The sequence below is a fragment of the Sceloporus occidentalis genome, unplaced genomic scaffold (genome assembly GCF_023333645.1).
Source record: "Sceloporus occidentalis isolate IW3139 unplaced genomic scaffold, rSceOcc1.0.p SCAF_53, whole genome shotgun sequence".
NCBI classification, from domain to species: domain Eukaryota; kingdom Metazoa; phylum Chordata; class Lepidosauria; order Squamata; family Phrynosomatidae; genus Sceloporus; species Sceloporus occidentalis.
Window position 1 is genome coordinate 1,801,741 of NW_028317033.1, and position 27,299 is coordinate 1,829,039.

Consider the following 27,299-nt stretch of genomic DNA (forward strand, 5'->3'; position numbering starts at 1 on the left):
AAAACTTTACACTGAACACAACACAAACAAACACAGTGCTCCCCCTTGCAATAGTAATGAATATACTCTCCTTCTTTGCTTGTAACTCCTCACTTAGAGATGTCACTTAGGAGATTCGCCCCAGCTCAGGATTCGCTTGTGTGTCCAAGCTAAATGCAACTGCAAAAGCCAAGCAGAACTCACAGAACGATCCTCTGAACCGGTGACCTGCAGTGTTTGGAAGCTCTGCCGCTTTTAAAGAATAGCATGCTACGGTTCTTCTGATTCCTAGGAATCGTGGGACATCTGTGGGTATACACAGTGCTTGTCCAAAAAGTTTGTAACATTTTGTAGGAAATGGTAACGCTAGACAGATGCCTATTAGGAAAGATCTGTGGGAAAAACTGGTTACTAGAGGTTACCTGATGGGGAATTGGTTTAAAATGCTGGTTTATTGGTATTTGATATTTCTCCCTCTGTTTATTTTCCTTTTGATTTCCTAGAGAGGGCAGCGACTGGCCCACGCAGCCCGTGCCGCAGGTGCCTCGCTCTGCTGAATAAACAGCCGTGGAGAACAATGGGTGTTTTCTCCCTGGTTGAAATCATTGACATGCGGGCTGCAGGCCTCATTAACCTCTTGCTGACAGGAAATACTATAGTCTGATGTAGCTGTGAAGACTTGTTTTGTGTGTCCCCGTGTTATCGAACCTTCTGTTTGCTCATGTATGTTTCGCTCACGGGGCACTAAGCAGTCTCTTTACTATGCATATTTTGGCAGCATTGAGTGATAAGCAAATTTGCTAAAAGGCTCAGTGTACGGACACCTCTGTGATTAACGCCTTGTGTTTATAACATTTTACAATTGCAAAGACACGTAGCTAGTTGTGTGTGTGTGTGTGTGTGTGTATGTCCTATTCTAATCTTGTATCATTTAAGTGCTTAATGCCACTCTCAACAACCTGCTCTTACTCATTTCCCATAAGTCAATGTGTAATAGACGAGGTATGTGGTCGATGCGCTGGCTGCTGAAGAGGTGACTCTTACAAGGCCTTCATTCTACAGAGAGACAAAATACCTGCCATAGCAGATCTCTACTTCTTGTCGGTTATGTCATATTGGTGTTTGCTTTAAAGGACAGGCTTGTACGCATTTGTACTGCTTTCTCATGCTGACTCATTTTGTCAACTATGGAGGAATATTTCAGAATTAGAAATATATTAGTCTATGTATAATATACATTATATCTAAATATACTAGTATATGTCCTTATGTGTGTATGATCCCAGCTTTTAGGACCACATGTTTATAGAATATGGCTATTTAGTTAGACACACACACACACACCTCCTCCTTCTCTGTGATCGAGGTGGAGCTGACTGGCACCCGGTTTCTGGGGGTGAACAAATGAATATGGGAGGATTTTGCAGAATTTGCATAGGGGAGACCACGTAATGCATATGATGGCTGGGCTGCCCCATTAAGACCGTATTCAAATACTGCGAAAGCGGAATAGACTTTATCACGTGTTTAAAAATTAAGACCAGTACAGTCCCCAAATTTGTATATTTTTAACACTGAAATCTGAACATTTTCACTCATCCCACTCGCTAATTCTCCCGGAAATTGCAACAAAATCGGTGTCCAAAGCATTGTACTGAATATAACGCCACGGGTATGCTCCTCCTGGGTGTATGCAGGGTGCCTCCTCCTGCGTGTCTCTATCCTCTCCTCCCGATAGATGTTCGCATCTGAAACCTTTTAAAAATAACTTTGCCGGTATAATAAAATGTATTGCATATGGAGAGGTAGGATAGAACCCAAGATATTCATGTTTACAACTAATTATACATGCCGTTCATCAACACTATACAGAGCATTCCGTTCACCTTCTCACTTTAACGGCACCTTACGAACAATGTGAGATGCTGCTGTATTGGACATTTTGATAAAAAGTTGATAGAGTACCTATGTGGTATCTTTTCTTAAACTTAAGCTTGTGAGCAGTTCATCAAATATATCGGTTTGTCTCAGTCTGCGCGTTCTAGTTTTCTCATACGCTTTGAATGTATGCGCTGTAAGAAGCGCTGCGTAAATTGTTGGCACTGTATAAATTGATGCTTTCTGTCCTGTATACTTTATTCGTTTAGTAGGGAACTTCTTTAAATAGTCCTGCGCATGGCTACTGTTCGGTAGGGGCAGTCATGGGATAACTGGCAGGCTGGTTATATGAGGCCGGCCGAGACAAAAATAGCTGAACTGTTATTAAAAGATTATTCACCTGCTGAAGATTCCTGATCCGTATCCCTGAAACCCATCTGGCTTTCACAATACTTGCAAACACTTTGTATAAAGCATGCACATTATCGACATTTTTACAGGGTATTTTTTAAATTATATTTTCCTATTTTAATTTATTACTGAAACTTTGATATTTAGTAATGATTGAAATGCTTTTAATAACCAAAGAACACACTTGTAGAAGATATATATATATATATATATAACAGGTGAGGAGGATCCGGCTCAAATGAGCTTACAATATAAAGATTGTTTGCAAGTGAATTTCAATTTCAGTTCTCTGATTTCACTAAATCACTAGGACGGGCTCCCCATCCCTGTGTAATGTATAATTAAATCAGTGGGATTTCTTGAGTCACCTCAATGACTTTAATGCAGGACCAGCTCAATCTAGCGCTGAGCTTAGGGCCTCCAAAATGCATTAAGATATTGAGGAGTTGAAATGTGGCTCTTCTGCTTTAGCGAATAACTTTATTGCATGTCATTCCTTCCAATTTCAAGTATGAAATAAAACATTCAAAAGGGCAAGACTTTAACAGGGCTAGATAGTGACTATTTGGGCTACTAAGAATCCCATGGCATTTGGTTCTTAACTGTATTTTGGAGAGCAATTCCAGTAATATGTAGCAAATGCAATGCCCATGCTGAAAGAAACCATATAGTGTGAAACAAAAAACAATGGGCTTGATGCTTGTACGAGCTAAACAACTGGGCATTAGCAGTCATCCGTATTCCATACAATGTTAATTAACAAGTGTTAGGGATCCATGCCAAAGACAAAAGAGAGACGCCTACAATAAACTAGATAAAAGTGAATGCAAGAAACCATCCGTCCAGGTTCCTCTGCCCCGTATCATCCTTCTGGACTTCTTCATGGGTATTTTCCTCTCGTGCTTCGTCAAATACAAGTGATATAACCTAAAGTTAACCTTCCCATACTTGTGTTATCACCATCTCCCATCATGTACTGTTTCTATATGGTATCTACGTGTGTTTCACTGTTGATGGACTGGTTTTCTGATTGACCTGTTTTACAAACCCTACCGATCACCTGCATTATCTATATTTTTGTACCCATAATTACATCATTGGGTTTAAGTTGGGTAATTCTTTACATCTTTTCTAGGTCTGACTGATTGCAGGAAGCATGTCTGATAACGGGGAGCTTGAGGATAAACCACCAGCTCCTCCAGTACGTATGAGCAGCACAATCTTCAGCTCGGGGACTAAAGACCCTCTGTCTAGCAATCACAGTTTGAAACCTCTTCCTCTGATACCTGAAGAACGGAAACCCCGCAATAAAATCATATCCATGTTTTCTGGCACAGAGAAAGGTGAGATGTTTTTCCTGTAGTGTCTCTGGAAAGAAAAATATTTACACTATGTACACTGTTATTCAATAAAATCCATATATATAATTACTGGACATTTTCTGAATATTAAGATATGGTAGCTCTTTGCTAAGGGATGAGCTCTTCCAGCAGAAGCGGTAGGGAGTTTAAACATGCATGAAGCCGTCTTAGATCCAAGACAAGGGACTGATTAAATGAGCAGACCAGATGGGCCGAATATGCTGTCAAGTTATGTGTTTCTTATAAATGACCCAATTTGCTCGATTATAAGACCCCCCAAAATCTGAATATTAATTTATAAAAAAAAAAGGAAGCCTGAATATAAGGCAACCATATAGGAAAAAAGTTTTACCAGTAAATGTTAATTCATGTAAACTATGAACAATTTGTTTTAATAAAAGCTATGATTGAGACAGATATTTCGTTTTTATTTCCTTTTTTTTTTTTTTCAACCTGCCCTGGTTTTTCAACCAGTTATGCACATCTGCCCCCAGTCTTGCCACTGTGCCCCAGAAATGCCTTATATGCCACTGTGCCCCGTGATATGCCTTTTGACCCCCTATGTGCCTCTCTGCCTCCAGAATTGCCTTATACCCCAATATGCCAGTCTGGCATTTAGGGGTTAAAAGGCATAGTATGGGGCAGAGTGGCATATAGGGAGATATAAGGCATTTCAGGAGGCAGAGTGGTGTATAGAGGGTTAAAAGGCATTTCTGGAGGCAGAGTGGCATTAAGGGGGTTAAAAGGCATTTCACAGAGCACTCTGCCTCCAGAAATGCCTTATGCCCCCCATTTAACACCCCCTCCCTCCTCCAAACTTACCGGAGCTTCTGAGTCCCCGGTGCGTAGTCCGGGCAGCGTGTAGAGCTCTACGCGATTCGCGTACACAACTTCCGCTGCAGCCGGCAGGAGGTGCGGTTGGCAGCGGGGGTTGTCTGCGACCATCGCGCAGACCTTCCCTGGCTGTCAGATCACGGGAAACACGGTAATAAAACGGTTGACGTGCCACATTCCCTTGGTGACTGTCCTTTAAAGAATATCATTGAGAAAGTTAAATTTCCTGATTTAACATTCTAATTGTAAACGTTTGCAGCTACTATTGTTTTGGTAATACTTAAAATATTTGTTTTGACTGGGGCTAGCAGAACACGTGGCAGAAATGTTCTGTGTTTTTGATTTGTAAAGCTTGTAAGCAACTCAGTCAAAAGGTGAGGCCTGTTCGCTTTACAAACTAAACTCTAAATGTCAGTCCCTTTTTGTAGTTTGATGAGCTTAGTTTACTGATGTTTTTATTTCATTCGCATTAGCTTAGTGCGCCTGTAAGATACATTGCTGTTTCATTTATTTTGACCCGTTTGAAACTTGGGAGGCCACTTTATTTCTCAAGAGGCTACAAAGTATCTCTGTAGACTTTAATGTAAAATATTCAAATAAGCTGTGAGAGCCGCAACGGGTTTTACTTTGTCTGGTTGCTAAGGCAGGGAGATTCTGGGATTGTTTTGATGATAATCTGTGGATACTGTAGATCCGTTCATAAATTTTTATCTTGCTGTACTGAATGTTGTATTAAATGTGTTGTGCCCCCCTCGTCTTGGATGTATCCAGAGGCTATCCAGTATGACAACCACTTCTGCTGACTTGTGTTGTAATATCATTGTTATGTCAAAGAAATACAAAGTAGGTTACCAGAGTGTATGTGTTTTGGTGTGGAAACATCAATATGTTTTTTGTTGCCTCTGGACAGCAAGCAAGAAAAAAGAGAAGGAACGTCCAGAGATTTCCCCGCCGTCAGACTTTGAACATACCATCCATGTGGGCTTCGATGCGGTTACCGGCGAATTTACTGTAAGTGTCATGGATTTTCTGTGAATGCTCTTCATACTTCATGTCTTCTCAGAGCAGAAATGCTCACATTAGCTATGAAAGTTAATAAAGTTACAATAAGGTTGTATATTAAATGCTTGAAAAAAGTCTGCTTGTGTATACACTACCAACACTGGTGTAACTACAGGGCTCGCAGCTACGACGGGGCCGGTGCGACCACTGCGACCCCCTTGTCTCCTCGTACCGGTTCAAAATAGTTTAGGAAGGGCCCTTCCTACCTGAACCTTACTGATCCAGGTCGGAGGGGCCCTTTCACAACTATTTTGAACCAATACGGGGGCACAGAAGCGTATCGGGTGTCACGTCACATGAAACCGAGGCTGCAGGAGCGCCTGGGGGTTCTTGGGATGGATTTATGTAAAATGGAGTGTGTATAATTTGTGTGTTTTTTATATATGTTGGAAAGGAGGGCAAAGAAGGTACAGACCAGTTCTGTGGTGGCAGCGATGGCACTGACTAGCTAAAGTTGGGGGGGGGGCTTGGAGGAATTTTCACACCAGGGCCCTGTGGTTTCTAGTTATGCCCCTGACTACCAAGAACCATGGCTTTGCCTTCAAGGTCATCTCCTAGCCTTTTTTTTTTTTTTTTTTTTTTTTTTAATGCAGTAGGCTGAATTTAAGCACCAGGAGTTGTTTGCACAAATTAATTAGCTATAAATTGATTGAAGAAAAAAAGAGCACAACTCTTGTGAAATGGAATAGCCTCCCATGAGGCTAATTGATGGTGGTTAATACAGTAAGGCAATGTAAACATGCATGGGATAGCTATACAGATATTCTGAATCTAGGATAAAACGAATGACCAATTAAGGTCTAAGACTCTACATCAGGAAAACGAAATGGGCCAAATCGTTCTTCTCTGCTGTCAAGTTCTTTCCGTTTAATTCACAGAGTACTCAGTATTTGGCTGACTTTAATAAAAGTTCTTATTATGCAGTGTTCTAACTCTTTGTTTATTAAAATTAATGAGCGATATAGCTGTCGACTAGACAGTCTTAAATGTATTGTTCCCCATGAGCGTTACAGAGAAATAATTCCCTAAGTCATGAAGCGTGAGCTTTTCTTTTCGTTTTGTTTTGGTTTTTTTTCTTTAGGGCATGCCTGAACAGTGGGCACGTTTGCTGCAGACCTCAAACATCACTAAGCTGGAACAGAAGAAAAATCCGCAGGCTGTACTGGATGTACTCAAATTCTATGATTCAAAGGATACGGCCAAGCAAAAATACCTGAGTTTCTCTGCCCCAGGTAACTCCACAAGGCAAAGAGCATTGTTCCCTTAACACAATTTTTCCACTTTTCAGTAGTCATCCTTAGACTATTTTGGAGTTAATCATTTTTGTTACTCATTAAGTTTTGGTGACCTTTTGAACATGTTAGTTTATTTTCTAGTTGTACATTTTCTTTTTAATTAAAGTATTGGGACCACTACCCTCAATATAGTGATTACTATTTAAATAAGTATTTCAATTTTCATACTGAATCCTAATTGGCATTGTACATTCTTACATAATCCATTTTTCTTTTAAAGATAAAGATGGAATACCTGCTGGCGTGTCACCTGCTGTGAGTATATTACTTATATTGGAATGTTTTTTTTTTTATTATTTTACTATTGTTATTAATAGTACTATTACTATTATGCAGCCAAATGCAAAAGGCTCGGAAACAACAGCAGCAGCAACAGATGATGACGACGACGAGGCTCCACCCCCTATTATTGCACCACGACCTGAACACACAAAATCGGTGGGCTACTTTCTGGTTTTGACCCTTTTTATCTGTCATGTACTACTATACAGTACATGCAGATTTGGTGTGTGTGTGTAAGAGTATCATTCTTTGGTCCGGCATGCACATGGCATTGGTCAAATAGATCTGAAGAACTCCCCTGCCACTGTTTCCATTTTCGTAGGGCAAGTCTAACATGTCTCTGGCACGTGGCCCTGGGATTCCATTTGCCTTTTTAAGGCATAGATACCTAGTTTAACTCTTAAGAGCGTTATCTTTGTACATAGCTAGCAAACCGGGCTCAGAAAGAGCACATGTACATTGCATGTGGTGGTAGTCTTTGTTATATATATCAGAACGGTCCATCGCTGTAAAATTAGTACCTTAAATGTGTAATGTGCAGAGTAAACGAAGTGAAATTGAAAATATGACTGCTGTCCATGGAGCAGGTAGCCTAATATGGCTAAGATAGCATGCTGCCTGTTGATCAATCCCTATGACGTTAAGAGATTTTCCCCACTGTAAACACTCCCCCCTTCCCCATAACACAATTATCTAATGTAGGAGACCCCAATTTGCACCCTGATCCACTGCATTTGGGGGCTACAACTCTGGATGGGGGATTTATCCTTACATTGTTTCCAGCTGAGCCTTGTTCTCCAGAAGTAGCCTCTGAATTCTGACATTTACATTTAAACATGCAGCATTTATGCAGAGGGGGTGGCCACCAATTGGCTTGGCAGTTTATGGACGTCTCTGCTACATTACATAATTTAATGATTGCTATTGGAAGTCCTCAAAGTACATTGTTGGCATCCTATGTCCACTTTTCAACTTCATACAATATACATTGCTGCACACACAGTAAGCATAGTATGTCATTAACTTTGCAAATTTTGATTTCCCACTTTGTGTAAATCGCTGTAATGGCATTGGTAAATCTTTAGTCTGTGGCTTGTCAGAATATTCAAATAAAAATGAATGCAGTTGTGGATGGATGTCATTTTGTAGCTTGCGTTTTCATCGGTCTTTTAAGATACTATGTGTTTGTTTCAAAGATGTATACCCGTTCTGTGATTGACCCGATACCTCCCCCTGCTGGTGATACGGACAGCGCAGCAAAGAGTGCAGACAGACAGAAGAAGAAAACAAAGATGAGTGATGAAGAGATCATGGAGAGACTCCGTAAGTTATAACCACACTTAAAAACGTGTAACGCCTAACTAGCTAACTAATCTGCACCATTCCCAATACATACAATACGTTTTCTAAAAGGTTTATATTACCTCATTCTCTTATAGTAATTCTCTTCTGCCAGTTTTAGGTTTATACCTTGGAGCAGGAAAAAAAGTAATGGGATATTGCCATTTAAAAAACAAAGTTTATTTATATATATGTGTGTGTGTATATATATGTATAGGTATGTATGTATATATATATCTATATATGTATGTATATATATATATATATATATATTTATTTTTTTTTATTATTTTTTATTTTATTTTTTTAGGCACCATTGTGAGTATAGGTGACCCAAAGAAGAAATACACAAGATATGAAAAGATTGGACAGGGGTAAGTGTCACACAAAAAATATTGTGTATTGCCTGTGTTTCATGCTCGTAATACAAGAAACAGTGACATCTATACGTCATTGTGTAAAAGCGTTCATATCAAGCACATTGACCTATACTGAATTTTCCCTGTGAAGATTTTTGCACACTACAAATGTGAAAGAGGGTTTACTCAGACAAATTCTTCCTTAGGATGGGGGGGTCCCCACCATCTGTTGTGTTGCGCTAAATACATATGTTTTATACTACAATAATTGATTCTTTTTTTATTTTATTTTTTTTGTTGCAGTGCTTCTGGTACTGTATTCACTGCAATTGATGTAGCAACTGGTCAAGAGGTAAGGCTGTTAGTCTGTCATACATACATGACTGCTTACATAGAAACATACAACTCAATTTCGTTCAGCCCATTTACTATGGTCATGCTTTTGTGTGATTGTAATTCTTCTAGCAACTCTATTCTGTCCTTGGCATTGTCTTATTTAGTCTAGCCTTATGCCTGTTCCGTGCATGTTCCCTCATTGTATTTACTACTTCTGGTGGGAGGCTGCTTCACCCTTTCAGCAAGGTAAAACTTCCTTAAAGTACACTCCCCCCCCCCCCAACCTGTGACTTGGATTGTCTGCTCTTAGATATTGTATTGTTACATTTTACACCTATATTCCTTGTGTAGTGAGACTTTCTACTTTTCTTATCTCTAGGTGGCCATTAAGCAAATAAATCTCCAGAAGCAGCCCAAGAAAGAGCTCATAATCAACGAGATCCTAGTGATGAAGGAACTGAAGAACCCCAATATTGTTAACTTCTTAGACAGGTACAAAGGCAAAACTGTGGTTTTCCATTAATACATTGGTTTCTGTAACACTTCTGCTCCCAATGTAACGGCATCCCATGGCTGTTTAACTTACTGGCAGGGCTGTATCATCATGGTGGTGTTTCAGAAAACACAAGAATTGGTGCAATCAAGTAGTAGAATCCACACTTTAATGTAATTCAAAAACCTGAATGTGATTACAAAAGATTTCTTGCTTTTTGGTTAGCTTTATGTCTCTGAAACTTGCATTACAATAGAAGTTATTGTTTTTTATGTCTTTCTTACTTTTTGTCCCTGCAGTTTCTTAGTGGGCGATGAGCTGTTTGTTGTCATGGAATATCTCGCAGGGGGTTCCCTCACAGATGTGGTAACCGAAACTTGTATGGATGAAGCACAAATAGCAGCTGTGTGTAGAGAGGTGGGTTTTGCCCTGTACTAAATCAACATGAGACAAGCAGTTTAAACCTAGATTTATGAAATTGTTTTATTTGTATTTTGTATTGGGTTCTCTGTAAAAGTTACTATGTCTAATGTTTTTTTTTTTTGTGTTTTTTTTTGTGTTTTTTTTTTTATATACACATGGTCAGTGCTTACAAGCCCTGGAGTTCCTTCATGCTAACCAAGTCATCCACAGAGATATCAAGAGTGACAATGTCCTTTTGGGAATGGATGGTTCTGTCAAACTGAGTGAGTGTTTAAGGGTCTTTTTAAATGACTTTTTAATTTAAAAAAAATAATAATAAAAAAAAATAACTTCACTAAGTGCTTACCATGAAGTCTATGTGGTTTTTAAGTGCTTAACCACAGGTATACTTCTATATGATATGTAATGCTAACTATGTCTTCCTATTTTGGACACTTACAAAGCTGTGCGTATTATACATGTGAACATAAGATGTCATTACGTTCTCTATTTCAGTTTAGTTGTAAATTAATAATCGGCATAGACCTGGCAACTACTTTCTGCAATATTTTAATATATTTCATAAAATTGCACCTATAATGTGTATGGCATAAAATATTAACGTGTTGTAGACACTGATTGCAGGAAATAAGCTGATACAGGTCTTTTTCCAACAGAAACCTTGTTAATAGTCCTCTAGATTGTAAGCTTGCGAGCAGGGCTCTCTCCACCAAATGTATCGGTTTGTCTTAGTCTGTCAATTCTTGTCTTGTCATATCCCTTGAATTTATGTATTGTATTAAGCGCTGCGTAAACTGTTGGCGCTATATAAATAAAGGATAATAATAATAATAATAATAGTCTGTAAATAATAATCCTCTTGGTATTTTTCCTACAGCTGACTTTGGCTTCTGTGCTCAGATCACCCCAGAGCAGAGCAAGCGCAGTACGATGGTAGGGACACCATACTGGATGGCTCCAGAGGTAGTAACCAGGAAAGCATATGGTCCTAAAGTAGATATATGGTCTCTTGGTATCATGGCCATCGAGATGGTGGAAGGAGAGCCACCTTACCTCAATGAAAACCCGCTTAGGGTAAGTAAATTAGAGTCGTACAGTTTGTATTCCTGTGGAACTAGTTAATAGTATTTGAAAATAGTATGCCAGATGCAGTGATAAACAAGTAATGGAAGGTAGCAGTCACATGGACTGAGCGACCTTCCTCTTATTCTCATCTTACAACTCCATGCTGTATGTTTCTTTTCCTTTAGGCATTGTATTTGATTGCTACTAACGGCACCCCAGAACTCCAGAATCCAGAAAAGCTGTCGCCAATATTTCGGGATTTCCTGAACCGCTCTCTGGAAATGGATGTAGAAAAGAGAGGATCCGCTAGAGAACTTCTTCAGGTGGGTAGAAATGTGTTTTCCTCAATTTCTGCCCTTTATTATTAATGGTAGTTAATGGCTTATAAAAGCAGCTATGTAGAATTTAATAAACTGTAGAATGTATTATCTATGAGATTCCTGTGTTGAAAGGAAAACTGCTGTCCATGTGACGTGACATTAGAAATTGGGAACTGCTTGCTTTTACAGTATTTTCTCCCCATTCAGCACATGGGGCTTTTACCAGTTTCTCAAGCCAGTATTCATACTGAGCACATATATTGTCACGAGAGTTTATGGGGTGTTAATCAATATAATAGTAATTAAACTCCTATATGCTTTTTAACAGTAAAGTTGGATTACAGTCTACTTGGTTTTGGTTCCCTTACACCTTTTTATTTGACAAATGTATTTCTTTTGCTTACAGCACCCGTTCTTAAAACTCGCAAAACCACTCTCCAGCCTGACGCCTCTAATCCTGGCAGCAAAAGAAGCAATGAAAGGCAACCGCTAACAGCCTGCCTACTAGTCCTCTCACCCATTGCCTTCCTGCCACTCGCTCTACTTCCCTTTTAACCACCTCCATATTCTAAAGTGCCACTCCTACCCAGGTCGTGGGCAACTGAGACAAGGGTAGGAAAAACCGCATCCTGTGAAGAAACAGATGAAAATGTTGCGTTCTCTCATCGCTGTGAGGATAAAATTCCTAGACATTAAATGAAAATGGAAGCTGCACCCCCAAGCTGTGCATTTTCCCTCCTGGAGGAAGAAAAAGTGTGGCCTTTTCAATATCCCTAAGATTTTGGGGACATGGCTGCCTTATGGAAATTACTTTGTCTTCTCTTTACACTTTAAGGGCATCGCTCTTGTTTTCTGGCCTTCTCTTGATACTTGAATAACTTTCATGCCAGTGGGGAAGCCTTAATGTTATTTCTCTGCTCTGGCTCTTTGTATTCTCCTTGTTTTTGGTGTGCCTCAGTCTAATAGATCTTAAATACAGGGAAGAAGTCTTCTTTTTATATATATATATATATTTAGGTCACCTTTTGTACTCTTAATGCAGAATCAAGAAGTCTACTTCTGCCTTTCTGATCAACTGGTTTAATTTAATAGAGTGGTTACTCTGCTAAAGTTTCATTGAAAGATATATGTTGACCAAAGTCACATGTCTCCACACAATCTAAATGGCTTCTCTCCCTTCTCTTTTACTTATGTTCTACTTTAAGTTCATTAAATGTAAAAAATGGTCTATCTTGCTGTGACCATGGAGAGAACAGTGTTTCATGCTCATAGATGATCCCCATATCGTATTCTAAAAAGTGCCCTTAAATATTTTTGTTTTCTAAAGGCATTGGTGTAACTATTTTTGTTTTTTGGTCCATGTGCCTTTGTGACATTTGAAGGGAAGTAGTGCCAAATACTTTTGGGGGGGGGGGTGCACTTTCCTGGTTTCCTCATTAGACGGGCTGGCATACTTGCCTATTTCCAAAAAGCATTAAGTGTTCAAGCAAGAACTTGCATAATGTAAGTGCCTTTGTATGTATTAATTCTGGATTTCTGTAATACGTTTTGATCCATAACCGGTATGACTACCAGCTAAGCTCCAGTTATCTGCTTGAAGGGCTAAGGTTAACAATATTGGTAAATGAATCTGCAGTGATATATTTTGATTTATTGCTAGTTTCGTAGTTGTGTAAAGCCATCAAACTTCTGCCAACAAAAAGCCCCCCTGTGCTGTGACTTTCGGCAGCCCTGCACACTTGGTAAGTTACACTATTAGCGGTTGCTGCCTTTTATATTGGACAAAAGGGAATAAAAGTGTCATGTTTTATACCAGTTCCTTTTTATATATCACCTGTCTTCCGTATGTCCCTGTCTTCTACATAGCTAACTGTGCCCGAGTCCTCTTCAGATACATCTAGCCAATCCAGTAGCTATTGTGTACAAATTTCCCAGCAAAAAAAAATGAAACATATCACAAAATTGTTACTTGATTTAGCTGGACTGAAAGTGTTTATCGGTGCCCTCCCTTAGTGACTTTCTTCTCCTTTTTGAGAAAAGCCAGTAGCGTCAGTATGATCTAGATCTGGCACCGCAGAAACGATGTACGGATTGCTTAATTGGTTACATGCATTTGCTGCGAATTCTTAATTTTTATCCATTACCGTGTCTGTGTACAGAGGCAAAAACACAACAGGTTATGCAATGCTTGTCTTTATTTCCTACTTGCTATCACTTGCTGTCCCCCAACCAATGTTTTATTTGCTTTGCTGTGATGTGGGTATTACTAGCGTCATTAGTTCGGTCTTTGCATCCGTATCTTATATCCAATTTGGATCGTGACTTTCTGTGACTAGCCTGGATTAGGAAGCCTGGATAAAGATGTCAACGTTTTTACACCATTATTGCCTCTGTTCAACAGTATTGTGAGTCTATACTTGTCAGCGTTTAGTACCAGGGATATGTTAAGGAATGGAGATCTGGTGATTTCCGGCATATCGAGTGGAACAAGATTCTGCATTGAGAACATTAAGAAATCGGTGCAGTAACTTGTGTATGTATTGGTGGCCTGTGGTATAATGACCCTGATGGAAAAGGGTTAATCTACCTTTATAAAATGATTTCCTTAAAGCAATGTTGCTGTATAAACCCCCGTTATTTAGCCTGCAGGGATATGCTTGTATTTGGACAGCACTAGCCAGTTACCAGCTGTGGCCAATACTACTGTATGAGTGAGTGGTTAGAAAGGCCATTTACGTAAAGCCCTTTCCTTTCACCCTCAGATGTGTGTAAATAGTTACAGGACTGTTGTGTATTCAGTCAGTTGTTCTGAGCAGAAAGCATTAGCGTAAAATAGTGAGTTTCCTTGTGTGACGGCATGAAATGTGCTTTTAGAGTGGAAGTGGAGCGGCGGGATTTTTCGTTTCAAACTATATAATATATAGTTTAGGAATAGAAGTAGCGCATCCCATCGGAAATATTAAATGTCACTGCTTTGATTACCACACATAGTTTCTGGAATTCCATTTGTAGGCTGTGTGCGGTTAAGCGCTCGGCCTGGATTTCTCTGTTGTAATCAGCCCAGATCTAACGGTTTCTACAAATCCTTTCTTTACTTTATTTCTCCTTTTTGTCAGGTCAACTTCTCTGCCTCAATGTAGCTTCTTGCATGCAGATGTTTCATATTTCTTCGTGGATCTATTTTCTGCAGTTCTTCCTTTGCCCACCTGTTAATTTAATCCCATCTTTTTTTTTTTTTTATTTAATTTTTATGGCAATAACTACTGAATCATTTTGTGTGCGTCGTCTTGGCTTGGAATAAACTTTTTGTTTTATTTTAATAGCATTTTTGTGTTTCCTTTTATTGTGTACTAATGTGTGTTTTTGGAATTCAAGAACAAGCAGGTATTTGTTTCTTCTCAGGCGTTTTGATTCGATTTTTAAGAAAGCTCTGTAGTATCCCACAGAAATAAAAGAAACATTAAGATTTATGTTCATAAAGTAGCCTGGTTAAACTTCAAATGGATATAGTTGTACCAGCAAGAAAGAAGACTGAGCCTTTAGTTGAAGTGTTTCTCTCTGTCTTGGCTCACGAAAAGGTAGGAACTGCACTAAAAAAAAAAAATTAATTAAACATTTTTTGGGCCATCACAGAAAGTTGTAAAGTCACACAAGCTTTCAGAACCTCTAAGGTCTCTTGTACAGTAAGAATCAAGAGATCTGTGATGTCAGGTCGCTGTTTTATATCATGCTATAATACTCTGCAATTATGTAGTCACTGTGATGGGCACGACCTGTACCCTCGCTGGGTACACCCGTCGGTTCTCCGATGCTTCCTCCCAGGAACGAAATGGTCAACTGCTTCTAGCACTAGCTGACACTAGCGAGGAAGGGCACAGGAACTGGTCCGGTGTGTTTAGCTTTGCAGCTTGCCGGGGCGTAATTATCCTGACAAGGACAATAGCTGATATAGTGGGTCCCTGAAGCATTAGACAAGACTAATGTCACAGGAAAGAACACACTTTATTGGTGAAACACACAAGCTTATATACAGGTTAGGTGAGAGACTATAAATCATGTCCACATCTTCCCGCCCTGCCCAGACAGTCCAGCGCCACGCTTAGGCCACCAAGCCCCGCAATGTCCCTATAACTTTAGGCGTCATTCTCGGGGTGATCCCGAAGGAGCGGCAGCGATCCTGGGGTGCCGGTGGATAGCGCGGGGTTCTGAGGGTATCCTGTTCAAAACGTGAAGGAACCCCATGCGACAACAGTTCAGTTGCCCCCGGGATGGACCACGAGGTAGCCGGCGTGCGTACGACAACCGCGCAGGCCGATCTCCGTTCTTCTGGCAGTCCCAGCGACCAGGAATATGCAGGAGGCTCCCTCTCCGAAACCCCTCTTGTCTGTACCCCACCACCTGTGGGTTATCGCCATAAGAGCGCTGTGGTCGGGTTGATGGTGTCCGAGCTACGAGAGGTTAAAGTCCGTGGGCAGATCATGTAAAACAGGCAAGAAATACCACATATTTGGGAAAATACAGCTATCGCAACCAATAACTACAACCGAGTCGGCGCCTATTAACCATGGGCTGCCACACTCACTAAAAACAGCGGCTAAAACTTGCCCCTAAGCTACACCTCAAAAAAAAAAAAAAAAAACACCTCCTAGACCTCATAGAGCGTAAGCCTTGTTTACTATGTTAGCTGAATCTGCAGGGGGGAGCGAGTTTTAACAGTCTAAATTATGCTTTATGCAGGGCAAGCCCCAGTGTGTTTCCTCAAGAACAACTAGATTAGCCCTGCATAGTTAATAAAGATTTCATCGGTTAATTCTCTGGTGTAGTTATGCATATTCCTTAAGAATGCTGTCAACAATTGGTCATCTTTACAAATGAATATGAGCAGAGAATACTGCAATAAACAACATAAAATATCAGGGAATTTCAAAGGTGAAGTACATGTGATAAGAAATATTGATGTCAATATCTCTGATTATCCTAAAGATTCCTATCACATGACATATGAATGTCTGTTTACCACCAAAGACCCTGCATATGTCTGTATGCTGATGGGGGCATACTAAGACATTTTGGACAATTTTGTGGGAAATGTTTGGGGAAGGTCCTTTTCTATTCCAGCATTACTGCGTCCCAGTGCACAGAGCAAGGTCCGTAAAGACATGGTTGGATGAGTTTGGTGTGGAAGAACTTCCGCACATAGCCCTGACTTTAACCCCATCGAACACCTTTTGGATGGGCTGGAACAGAGGTTGCGAGCCAGGCCTTCTACTCCAACATTAGTGGCTGACCTCACAAATGCTCTTCTGGATAAATGGGCAAATTTCCCACAGAAACACCCCAAAATCTTGGAAAAAGCCTTCTCAGAAGAGTGGAACTGTTATAGCTGCAAAGGGGAGACTAACTACATATAATGTCTATGTATTCAGAATGCAATGTAATCAAAATCCCTGTTGGTGTAATGGCCAGGTGTCCCAATACTTTTTCCATATAGTGTATATCTTTTGCCAAAGCATATGAGTTTCATGGGTTACAAGTTCCTTATACTTTATAAATTAATCCATTGATTGACATGTGTATACTGGTTTCCCCATCACATGTTCAAAAACTAAAGTAACCGATCAACTAACTGGTTTACAATTACGTAGAAAAATTAGTGTGTGGTGCACACCTGCAGTCTTTCCCACATGGCTCCTTGAAACGCCTGGTCTCAGATTGGGCCACGTTTTCCTATCCTAGACTCTGGTACGAGTATACACGTCTAGTGTTAATATTCACAACCATTTGCTTCCAGCATGGCTGGCTTAAACATTTTGGTGGCATATTTTGTCTCTGTAGTAGTCATTTCACACATTCTTCGATGGACAGCCAAGAAACTACTTCCTTCCAGACTTTACAGGTGTACTGTGAGTGAGCTGGCTAGCTCCTTCCAGTTATGTGCCTGTTGCTTGGAGCTCCGGGTGTTAACAGATATTGGGATGTGGGGTGGTGGTTTTGGTTCTGATGTAGTTATGACTCTCTTATTTCTGCTGTTTCTGGCTCATGGATTTACATTTGATGGGGCATCTGCCAACTCAGGAGTGTCTCTTCAGGATCTTCTTCTGCGGGATGCCCCCGTTACAGATACTGTAGCGAAACTGTTGGCTCAATATATAGGTATGGAAGCTGCCAAGGTGTTGACCAAACATTATTGGGCGTTAGAACTGACAGAATTTCACATGATCCAAAACATGATGGCACAGGAATGCAGTTCTGCTCTTCTAACTTCACTTGCTCAGGGCTTTTTTGTGGAAGGACTGTGTGCTTTCTGTTATCACCTGGTGCTCCTTCGCTTTCAAAGAACAAGCCTGATGTACAGGGTTCCGGTTGTAGCCCTCACAGTAACCTTACTGGTGTATGCAGGTAAGAAGCCATCATCTCATTGGTAAAAGTTTCTCTAAATGTTTATTTTTAACAGATGGAAAATAAAATAATCTGGGATTATTCTAGAATAAAATGTATTTGAACGTGATGTTCAGAGTAATTTATCCTTCATGCCGCTGTTTGCTTTATGCAGCAAGATTAGGATTGTGTTTTGACAACACCAAAGACATTGAAATTGACAAAGGAGGGGGAAGAAAAGGTTGTGTTGGTTTGTAGTCAAGGGTTGGCATGGTAGATGATTGAGTATGGCTAGTAATGGGGCATGGGTGATGCAGAAGACACATGTTAATGTTATCGGTACTTTGGAAACAGCAGGGAATCCAGTTTTCTGAAGTAGAGTATATTGCAGTGTTTGTCAACCTTCCTAATGCCGCGACCTTTTAATACAGTTCCTCATGTTGTGGTGACCCCAACCATAAAATCATGTAATAATATATTGTGAAATATGTGTTTTCCGATGGTCTTAGGCGAGCCCTGTGAAAGGGTCGTTCGACCCCCAAAGGGTCGCAACCCACAGGTTGAGAACCGCTGGTATAGAGTATACATTGCTTGCTTTGCCAACCTTCTTATTTTACTCTTTCAGGTGGACCATATACAGGTGCCTTCTTTAACCCCATGCTGGCATTATCCGTAACGTTTCATTGCTCTGGAAATACCCTTCAGGAGTATGTTGTGGTCTACTGGGGTGGAGCTTTTCTTGGTAAGTAAAATCAAATCGATTAAAGTAAAAGATGACAGGTACTGGCAGACTGAATAACAGAAGTGGGACATAAATAATCCAGAGATGACTTTGCCATTAATACTATTCAAGGAAATCATCCTGTGATTCTGTCTGTAACGTAGTGTTCACAACATACAACTGCTTGGCGACCACTAGCTGTGCTTCATAGTTGCTGTGTGTTGGGTTTAATGGCAGTAATTGCATTTGTTGTTTTCCAGTTAAGTTTTGTACTTCTTCTCTAGCTGTCTGCGTTTGTATCTTCTATCCACATGTTAATAAAATGAGTCTTTCTTTACAGAGAAGGTGGTAGATATTGGTAGAGGCTAATACCGTGAGGAAACGTAAACATCCTTACGATAGACGCAATGTCAGTTAATGTCCATGTGGATCCAATTTTTTTTGTAATAATTCTATTTAGCAGTGTTTTGGGGCCAGAACCTTTAACTAAAGAATGTTTATATTTTACAGGGATGGTCCTAGCCCTCTTCCTTTATCAGGGTAATATCCCTCTGCTCTTCCAGAAGAACTTGCTGTATACTCAGAAAGGTAAATACAGAACACCAAAGGGAAAAGCACTCCAGATGTCTTCAGCCAAGGTTTTAGATGATGCCAAATCACCCTCCAAGAAGAAAAGTAAAGCCATACAACCAAAATGAAATGTTGTACCAAAGGAAATAATTGAATAACAGAGCAATCGCTATTCTAGGGGTGGATAACACAAACCATTTACAAAACTAGATAAAATTTGTGGACTAGAATGAGTATGTGTTGCCAGGATTGCCGTCTGTTTTCAGTAGTGCTTGGTTAATTATATTAACTGTATTTTTTGATACAGATGAAGAGACACAATTGTTGTAATATAGGGAAGAGACCTGTGTGAATGGTAGCAAACTGCTAGAATGTATTGTTCGTAATGTGTTTTCTTCTCTAATTAAATGTTACATTTGTCACATTTGTTCCTTTATTTGCTTTTTTTCTTGTGCTGTAGAAAATGCACAGTAATTAGAGCTGCACATTTTGTGGTCTGACTAGATTAGTCCTGCAAAACTTCAAACTTTAAATCTGGAATATAGATTTCATTCCACTTTTCTGATCCAAAATGTAAAGGGCAATCTGCACCCTATTGGTGTTTCTTGTATGTCACCGTTTAGCATTATGTGTGTTTCTTTTTAAGGGAAGCATTTGATTTAGTTGAAATGTTTGTCTCAGATATATATATATATATATATATATATATATATATATATATAATATAATTATTATTATTATTATTATATTATATAATGTCATGTTAAAAGTCATTCTAAGCCCTTTGTGGCAGTTTACTCTTTCTAGTTGACCAGAGCCTTTTTTTCTATCTTTGTTCAATCTGGATTTTTCTTGTCCATATTTAATGAAACCGCATATGATTATGTCCTGTACTGCTAATGCCAAGACAGAAAAATAATTGTAAAGTACAGATTTTTATGCAAAAGAAAGAATATTGGGTTTTGTGGCTATAACTGCTTTATAGTAAGTGCTGTCCCACATAGATGGTTACTTTCCCCAACTTTCCTTGATTCTTATATTATGCACTACTCTGGTATACATCTTAAATTAATTTGTTGTTTTTGTCTGGCTTCTAAAAATAACATACCATTTTGCTGTGCTTTCTCATTGGAAACATTTCAGTGGAGCCTTTTAATCAGAGATGGGTAAGCAGACCAGACCAGACCAGACCAGACATCACCGAAGGGGCATTACCTTTAAGGTCTTCTAGTTTAAAGGGACCTCATTCCCTCACACTTATCACTCAAAATACTTCGCACCTCTCACCCATCACTCCTGTGACACATCATAACTCCCTGTCACTGTATATTAGGGTCGGTAGCACGTTGCAGGTAAGTGACAGAGCATTATGGGGAAAATTTAAATAGTTGGTTTATTTTACTTCTCTCTACATGATGTAACACTTATCTGAGGATATTTTAAGAGACCCTCTCGGTGTGGCACAGCACATTTAAGAGCACACCCATCCACAAATTGTGTCTGTTGTGCGTACGTTATGCATTCACTTTGCTACCGACACTTGTGTCAAGTTACGCTTTACGGTCTTACTTAATAAATCTTACTGTTATCTATACATTTGCCAGCAGTAACAGCTTGTCGCCAATATAAATGTCAGTCGTGCACTTATATCTAGGAACAGAACGGCAATTAAAATTGGGCATGGTAAGATTGGCGTCTAACTTATGTGGCCGCAACATATGCTCTTACAGTTCTGCAGTGTGCTGCCACGTGTATCGAGCTGGCAGCGTCACACTAATCGATGGGGTCTGCCACAGAAGCGACCATAAAGGTACTTTGGAGGCACCATCCAGCAAGGCTTTGCCTGGAGGTGTTGAAACCATATGGATCCTTAAATGAATTAAGTCTAATTTTTAATAATCAAAATGAACAATGTTCTATATAAATTATTGGATTTAAAAAAAAAAAATTGTCCATAAAATCCAATGATTTTGATTGTTTTAAGCTGATGTAATCACCGCCTCTAGATGGCAGTCTAGTCATTTCTACATTAAATTTAACACTGTTTGCTATACTTTGCAGACACTCTCTTTCAGACTAAAAATAATGAATTAAACTGGTTACTGTTGCAATATTGACATTTGTTTTATTTTTTAACAGTATATTCACACTATGCAATATTTGTTGATTTAACAGAACGCATGTATATTAGTCTTTAGCAACGTTGTGATGGACTGCTATAGGGGTGATATATCTAAGGAATTTTAAAGTCCGTTAATTTACAAAATTAAAATAAAAAGACAGAGTAAAGGTGGACACCAAATTGTTCTAATAACATTTCTTATCAGAAAACGTTGTTATATGTGAAGGCTGATGTATATTAGCCTGTAGTTGTGGGAGGGGCTATGGTTATTTACCCAACGCCTCTCCCTTCCACAGCTACGTTACAGCTCCTAACGTTGGCTGATGCTATACAGGAAGTGATGTCACGGAACTTCAGGAAGGAACGTTGCAGTTTTCAGCTAGTATTGGCAGTGTGGCATGTCTGCGTTTCAGGAGCCAAACGACTCCTGCAAATCAGGTTTTTCGGGGTTATTCGAGAGGGGGCACCCCCCTTCCGGTTATACTTATTGTCTCGTTGCTTGCTTGGTCGTTTATTAACTCATTTACGGGGTCTATGTGGGGTTTTGTTGTTGTCTACAGACTGCTTTGTGTATGCAGGGTGCTGCACAGGTGCTGTTAATCAATCCTAAACCTTCCCAAGCCTGTTTTCACTTTCTTCGTAATCTATATATGTTTCTTTTACTAACAGTACCTAATTACAACATCTGTGTTAACCCCTTCGTGACCTTTGACGGTTCAGGACCGTCATGACAAGAAGGTCACTAAATGACCTTTGACGGTCCTGAACCGTCAAAAAATTAAATAAGCTTAGAAAGTGATCAACGATCACTTTCTTCGCTTAAACGGCGTTACTGTAATGCCTCGATGTCGAGGCCTTCAGTAACGCCGAGATCGGCATCAGGGGCCATGTCTGGCCCCTCCCCGGGGCGTCAACAGCCGCCATACATTGTATGGCGGCGGACGCCCGTTTTAAAAGCGTTTAGGAGGCGATCAACGATCGCCTCCTAAACTTAAATGGTGACGCTGGAATGCCTCGATCACAGCCGCAGCTGCCGGTGATCTTCGCCATCAGCAAGATGGCGGCGGCCCGGGAAAAAAAACAATAAAGAAGAAAGAGTTCGCTAGACGGTCTCCTGACCCTCTAGAGAACTCTGGCTCCACTTGCAGGTTGAATACAGGTACTGCATTCCACCAAGCAAGTCAATGGAACCCAGCTTTCTAATCACTATGTGATTAGCAAAATATTAAAAAAAAAAAAAAAAAAATGTGCTAACATTTAAAAATAATTATGCAGTAATGTCACTTGATGAACCATCCAGTACCAGCAAAATGTGTAAAAAAAAAATATAAAAAAAGTATTAAAAAAATAAAATAAAATAAAAAAATAAAGTTTATTATTTTGAGCAAGTGCTAAAATTTCTCAAAAATCTCAACAAAGAGTTAAAATAAAAGCACTTCAAATACCCAAGGGGTGTCTAATATATAAAAAAAATGGCTGATGGGGTAAATTGGAGTGGCCGAGCTCAAAGATAGGGCATAGGTACAGACTGACCAAAATGGAGAAAAAAAGCGCACTTCCCAAATGTGGCATTTTAAATCTCAAACAACCCGACAAACCCATGCATGTCGGGTATCACTGCACTCAGGAGATGTTCCTGAACACACATTGGGGTGTTGTTTGACAGTGACATATACCAGAACCTGTATATCTATAACTAAAGTACAATTTGTGTGAAAAAAAAATAAAAAAAATTACTATTACAAAGTTTGACAAAGTGTAGTTCTATAATTGGTGCATGGAAAGGGTTAAAATAACCGCATTTGGAATACCCTGGGGTGTCTAGTTTTCAAAAATATATGGTTTGAATGGGTTAAATTGAGTTAACCGGCTTCAAAGATATTCCAAAGAGGAGATGGAGGCAGACTGACCAGATTTGTTAAAAAAGATTTGGAAATCATAAAACGCTGCTTGTACTTATTGCCCTATAACTTACAAAAAACAGCAAAAAAACATAAAAACATTGGGTATTTCTAAACTCAGGACAAGTAGTAGAATCTATTTAGCTAGTTTTTTTACTTGCTTTTTTAGGTGAGTAAAAGATTTTTCAAATAAGTCATAAAATGTGTTTTTTTTCAATTTTTCACCATGTTTTTTTTATTTTTTTTATAGTAAATAAGATGATATGATTGACAAAATAATGGTATCTGAAGAAAGCCCATCTTGTCCTGAAAAAAACAATATATAACTTATGTGGGTACACTAAATGGGTGAGGAGAAAATTACAGCTGAACACAAGCACCACAAAAGTATTAAAACAGCCTCGGTCCCACAGGGTACAAAACGAAAAATGAGCCCGGTCCTTAAGGGGTTAAAGGTAGCAGTTCAGTGGAGCTAGGCTGGGTACTTCTCTTGATTCAGATTGTTTATATGTATGCACGGCCACACAGGTGCACTTCTCATACTCAATCGTTACTAAGCCTGTTAACCCTTTTACTACCTGTTGATACCTCTAGTCCTGCACTACACCATTATGCACGCTCTCTTTCCTTCATGCTTTTATACTGTTCAGTTCATGTTACCATGTCTACACTTTTATGGAGGTTCATTTCCTTATCCAAGTGTATTTTCAGTTGCTCGCTATATTGTTCTTGGAGTTACTCGTTGTATGCTACAGCTGGTCAATTACATTGGTTGTTAGAGTACTTTCAAATTATACTTAACTCCAATTAATTCATGTACACACAATTTGTGGATAACAATCAGCATACAAGCTACATTCACTAGTTTACTCTGTTGGTCTCCTACCGCTTCTGCTGGTAGACTGTTCTATGTATCAACTGGCCCTGCTTGAGGAATTTCTGTTGCTAGAGTCAGATAAGGGTTGCCAGTTAACCACTTTTTTCATTAACCCTTTGTTCACTATTAGTGTGAGTTATTTAGGTTGGTCACATGATTTCCTCTGTCACTGTTATTGCTAATTGAGGAACTGTCTGTTGCCCTCGGCCGCTTCTGCTGGCAGGCTCCTCCATGTATCAACCGGTCCTCCTCGAATTTTCTTCACGTTACTCAACACTATCCAGCTTGGCCATGGGATAGGTCTGGTTTGTTCTTATGTATTCTCTGTGCTGGTTCTTGTATGTGCAGGTTACATTTGTTGTGTATTTCTGGTAGTAGGGCTGGCCCCCCGAACTCTCGCTGGCCCCCCTCTCTTATTCATTATTGGTGCTTGTTATTTAGGACAAGTGCCCAGGTCACGTGGTCTGTTTATGTATATTTGTTGCGTTTGGTCTTCAAGTACTTTCTGTTACACGTCTTCTTAATTAGTCGTCTAGTCGGGTACGGTTATTTCCTTTTGTTGCTAATTCAGATACTCATTGTTGGCCTCTACCGCTTCTGCTGGGAGGCGGTTCCACGTATCAACCGTCCTGCTCGGATTTTTCTTCACGTTACTGTACACTATTACAGCTTGGCCGTGTGATAAGTCATGTAGGTTGTTTTGTTTTCACTGTGCTGCATGTTATTTAGGACAAGTGTCCAGGTCAAGTGGTTTGTTGTTTTTGGTCTTCCAGTACTTTCTGCTATAGGTCTTCTCTACCTAGTCGCCGCTTAAGCAGTTCCCGAGCGGACTGCCACCTTAGGTACTGCTATTTGCCTCTTGTTGCTAATTCAGGTATTCATGGTTGTCTTCTGCTGGGAGGCGGTTCCACGTATCAACCGTCCCGCTCAAAAATTTTTCTTCACGTTGCTTTACACAATTACAGCTTGGCCGTGTGATAAGTCGTGTAAGTTTTTTATGTTTTCACTGTGCTGCGTGTTATTTAGGATAAGTGTCCAGCTCACGTTATTATTGAGGTACTCTGTTTTATCTCACTGTCTGGTTTCCCATTCCTATAATTAGATTACCGGCAGGTCGGTTCCCGTCATTACAACCGGCCCTCTTCCAATAATTGAAAGAAACAGATGTTCCATGGGGTTGCTAACCTTAGAGTGTCAGGTTTAGTGAGTCAGATAGGAGGCAATATTCTCAGGACCTCGTTACGTCCCCGCTTAGATAGACGGCCTCCTTGAACTAGGCAGTTGGGACCCCCCCACCCCGAGGCAATCTCCCCTCCTCGCTTGCAGGTTACGCCCCACGAGCTAGTTTTCGTGCCTCACTGTTAGTTAAAAAGGCCTCCCTCTACGTTTCGTCCCGCTCCAGCCCGGAGCTCGGTTAGATATTCAGTTAGTTCAGATTTAGGTCTGGGGTATATGTCCAGGTTCCGTTGAATAGACTTGTCATTCCTATCCGATCAAGAAGAGAGGTCCTCCATTCCCTGTTCGCACGCTCCTGGGTCAGACTTTGCCGCCTCACATTCCCTCCGTGCTCAGTCTGTTGCTAAATCGACGGCTGTATTAACAAGGTGATGCATTCCTTTCTCTGCCTCGGCCAGCATAGCGGAATTTTTCTACCTACCGTTTGCTATTCCCCTGTCTCCTCCTCATAGATCCAGCCCGCCACAATCTAGTTTTGTGGACAGGGCGCAATGAGGGACATGCTCACCTCACTAGTGGGTGGCATCGGTCTCCTTAATTCACGAGAGATTAGCCAATTTTGGAAGCCCAGTTTGCACCAGCAGGCCTGCCCCCTTCCTCTCCTGCAGGCCCTGCCACCACTGGTTGCCATGTTAGTCTATTCATGCTACGTCATATTTGCACGGATGCCATTAGGCCCTACCAAAGCAATGTGCCCCGGGGCATTATTTCTCAAGCAATGTCTATCTCCTATTAGTGTGGAATCCGGTTTTAAGAGAAGCTGCTGTTTTTCATCCCTCCCCGTAATTCCAGATTAGGGTTTAGCATGTGGGTCCTTTACAGGTATTATGGCTGTACCTCAAGAAGCTCCCTGCCCCTTATTTCCCATACGAGCTTCAGCATAGTTTCCCTCATTCCGGCTGATGAGTTTTCCTTTAAATGCGCCTCTGTAGGTATTCAGGCCAGAGTCTATGTGGGGTGGGGGGGGGTAAGCTCATGGTTTTCGCTCCATGTCCGTGAATCTGTTACATGGCTGCTTCTCAGGCTCCGCGTCCGTGCGTCTGTTACACGTCTGCTTCTCCACGTCCGTGAGTCTGTTACGTGTCTGCTTCTCCGCGTCCGTGAGTCTGTTACGGGTCTGCTTCTCCGCGTCCGTGAGTCTGTTACGGGTCTGCTTCTCCGCGTCCGTGAGTCCGTTACGGGTCTGCTTCTCCGCGTCCGTGAGTCTGTTACGGGTCTGCTTCTCCGCGTCCGTGAGTCTGTTACGGGTCTGCTTCTCCGCGTCCGTGAGTCCGTTACGGGTCTGCTTCTCCGCGTCCGTGAGTCCGTTACGGGTCTGCTTCTCCGCATCCGTGAGTCTTACGGGTCTGCTTCTCCGCGTCCGTGAGTCCGTTACGGGTCTGCTTCTCCGCGTCCGTGAGTCCGTTACGGGTCTGCTTCTCCGCGTCCGTGAGTCCGTTACGGGTCTGCTTCTCCGCGTCCGTGAGTCCGTTACGGGTCTGCTTCTCCGCGTCCGTGAGTCTGTTACGGGTCTGCTTCTCCGGCTCCATGTCCAAGAGTCCGTTACATGTCTGCTTCTCAGGCTCCGCATCCGTGTGTCTGTTACATGTCTGCTTTTCAGGCTCTAGCTCCAGTGAGTGGGACGTTTAGAGAAAGGATTCAGTGTGAGCCTTCTGGTCTCGCTCAGCGACTGTCATCATCCACTCATATTCACACATTGACAATTATACGCAAACTGTCCCTCAGAGCTGACAATCTGACCGTATCCGCTATTGGTTCACGGTGAGCACAGTTAAGCCTTTTCATTAAGCGATGAAGCTTTTCCTAACAGAAGATCAATATTGTAGTTCTAAAGAACCTCTCTGGTTTCTTCTCACCCGGATATAACGTATTAGAGGTCTGCAAGGTCAAGCCAGTGAAGTCCCTCAGTAATTTACCAATGGATGGCGAGTAAGAGCTTTGCTAATGTTAATTGGACATCCTGTTTAGTCCTGGTACATGTATAGTGCTTAAGCTTCCATGTGACTTTTTCGGATGCAGGCAGCTTGGTGAGCTGGCTACTGTACTTAATTCAGC

General features: G+C 40.7%; 2 protein-coding genes across 4 annotated transcripts; both read left to right on the forward strand.

The window, feature by feature from the left end:
* The first annotated feature begins 3,424 nt into the window (after positions 1 to 3,424).
* On the forward strand, positions 3,425 to 11,932 carry LOC149288179 (serine/threonine-protein kinase PAK 2-like). Of its 3 annotated transcripts, XM_089491930.1 has the most exons (14): positions 3,425 to 3,611; positions 5,374 to 5,474; positions 6,607 to 6,757; positions 7,041 to 7,075; positions 7,157 to 7,258; positions 8,299 to 8,425; positions 8,754 to 8,817; positions 9,106 to 9,154; positions 9,518 to 9,630; positions 9,931 to 10,048; positions 10,218 to 10,317; positions 10,932 to 11,128; positions 11,305 to 11,442; positions 11,846 to 11,932. In XM_089491930.1, the coding sequence occupies exons 1-14, from the start codon at positions 3,425 to 3,427 to the stop codon at positions 11,930 to 11,932; spliced, it is 1,569 nt and encodes a 522-aa protein (XP_089348056.1). The 3 variants fall into 3 exon arrangements, with proteins under 3 accessions (XP_089348056.1, XP_089348055.1, XP_089348054.1); XM_089491929.1 differs by lacking the exon at positions 7,041 to 7,075 and having other exon boundaries at positions 6,607 to 6,777; XM_089491928.1 differs by lacking the exon at positions 7,041 to 7,075 and having other exon boundaries at positions 6,607 to 6,770; positions 7,138 to 7,258.
* A 5,299-nt stretch (positions 11,933 to 17,231) lies between these two features.
* LOC149288180 (aquaporin-12-like) lies at positions 17,232 to 25,163 on the forward strand. Its single transcript, XM_089491954.1, has 4 exons — positions 17,232 to 17,838; positions 18,443 to 18,559; positions 19,049 to 19,213; positions 25,111 to 25,163. Exons 1-4 carry the CDS (start codon positions 17,232 to 17,234, stop codon positions 25,161 to 25,163), a joined length of 942 nt encoding a protein of 313 aa, XP_089348080.1.
* Positions 25,164 to 27,299: the final 2,136 nt, after the last annotated feature.

Excerpts from the sequence above, each read along its gene's own strand:
- LOC149288180 (XM_089491954.1), top strand. The coding sequence starts at position 17,232 with ATGGCTGGCTTAAACATTTTGGTGGCATATTTTGTCTCTGTAGTAGTC. Across the intron at positions 17,839-18,442 it reads AACCTTACTGGTGTATGCAG|GTGGACCATATACAGGTGCC; the intron begins GTAAGAAGCCAT and ends TTACTCTTTCAG. Across the intron at positions 18,560-19,048 it reads CTGGGGTGGAGCTTTTCTTG|GGATGGTCCTAGCCCTCTTC; the intron begins GTAAGTAAAATC and ends TATATTTTACAG.
- LOC149288179 (XM_089491930.1), top strand. The coding sequence starts at position 3,425 with ATGTCTGATAACGGGGAGCTTGAGGATAAACCACCAGCTCCTCCAGTA. Across the intron at positions 5,475-6,606 it reads CGGTTACCGGCGAATTTACT|GGCATGCCTGAACAGTGGGC; the intron begins GTAAGTGTCATG and ends TTTTTTCTTTAG. Across the intron at positions 6,758-7,040 it reads CCTGAGTTTCTCTGCCCCAG|ATAAAGATGGAATACCTGCT; the intron begins GTAACTCCACAA and ends TTTCTTTTAAAG.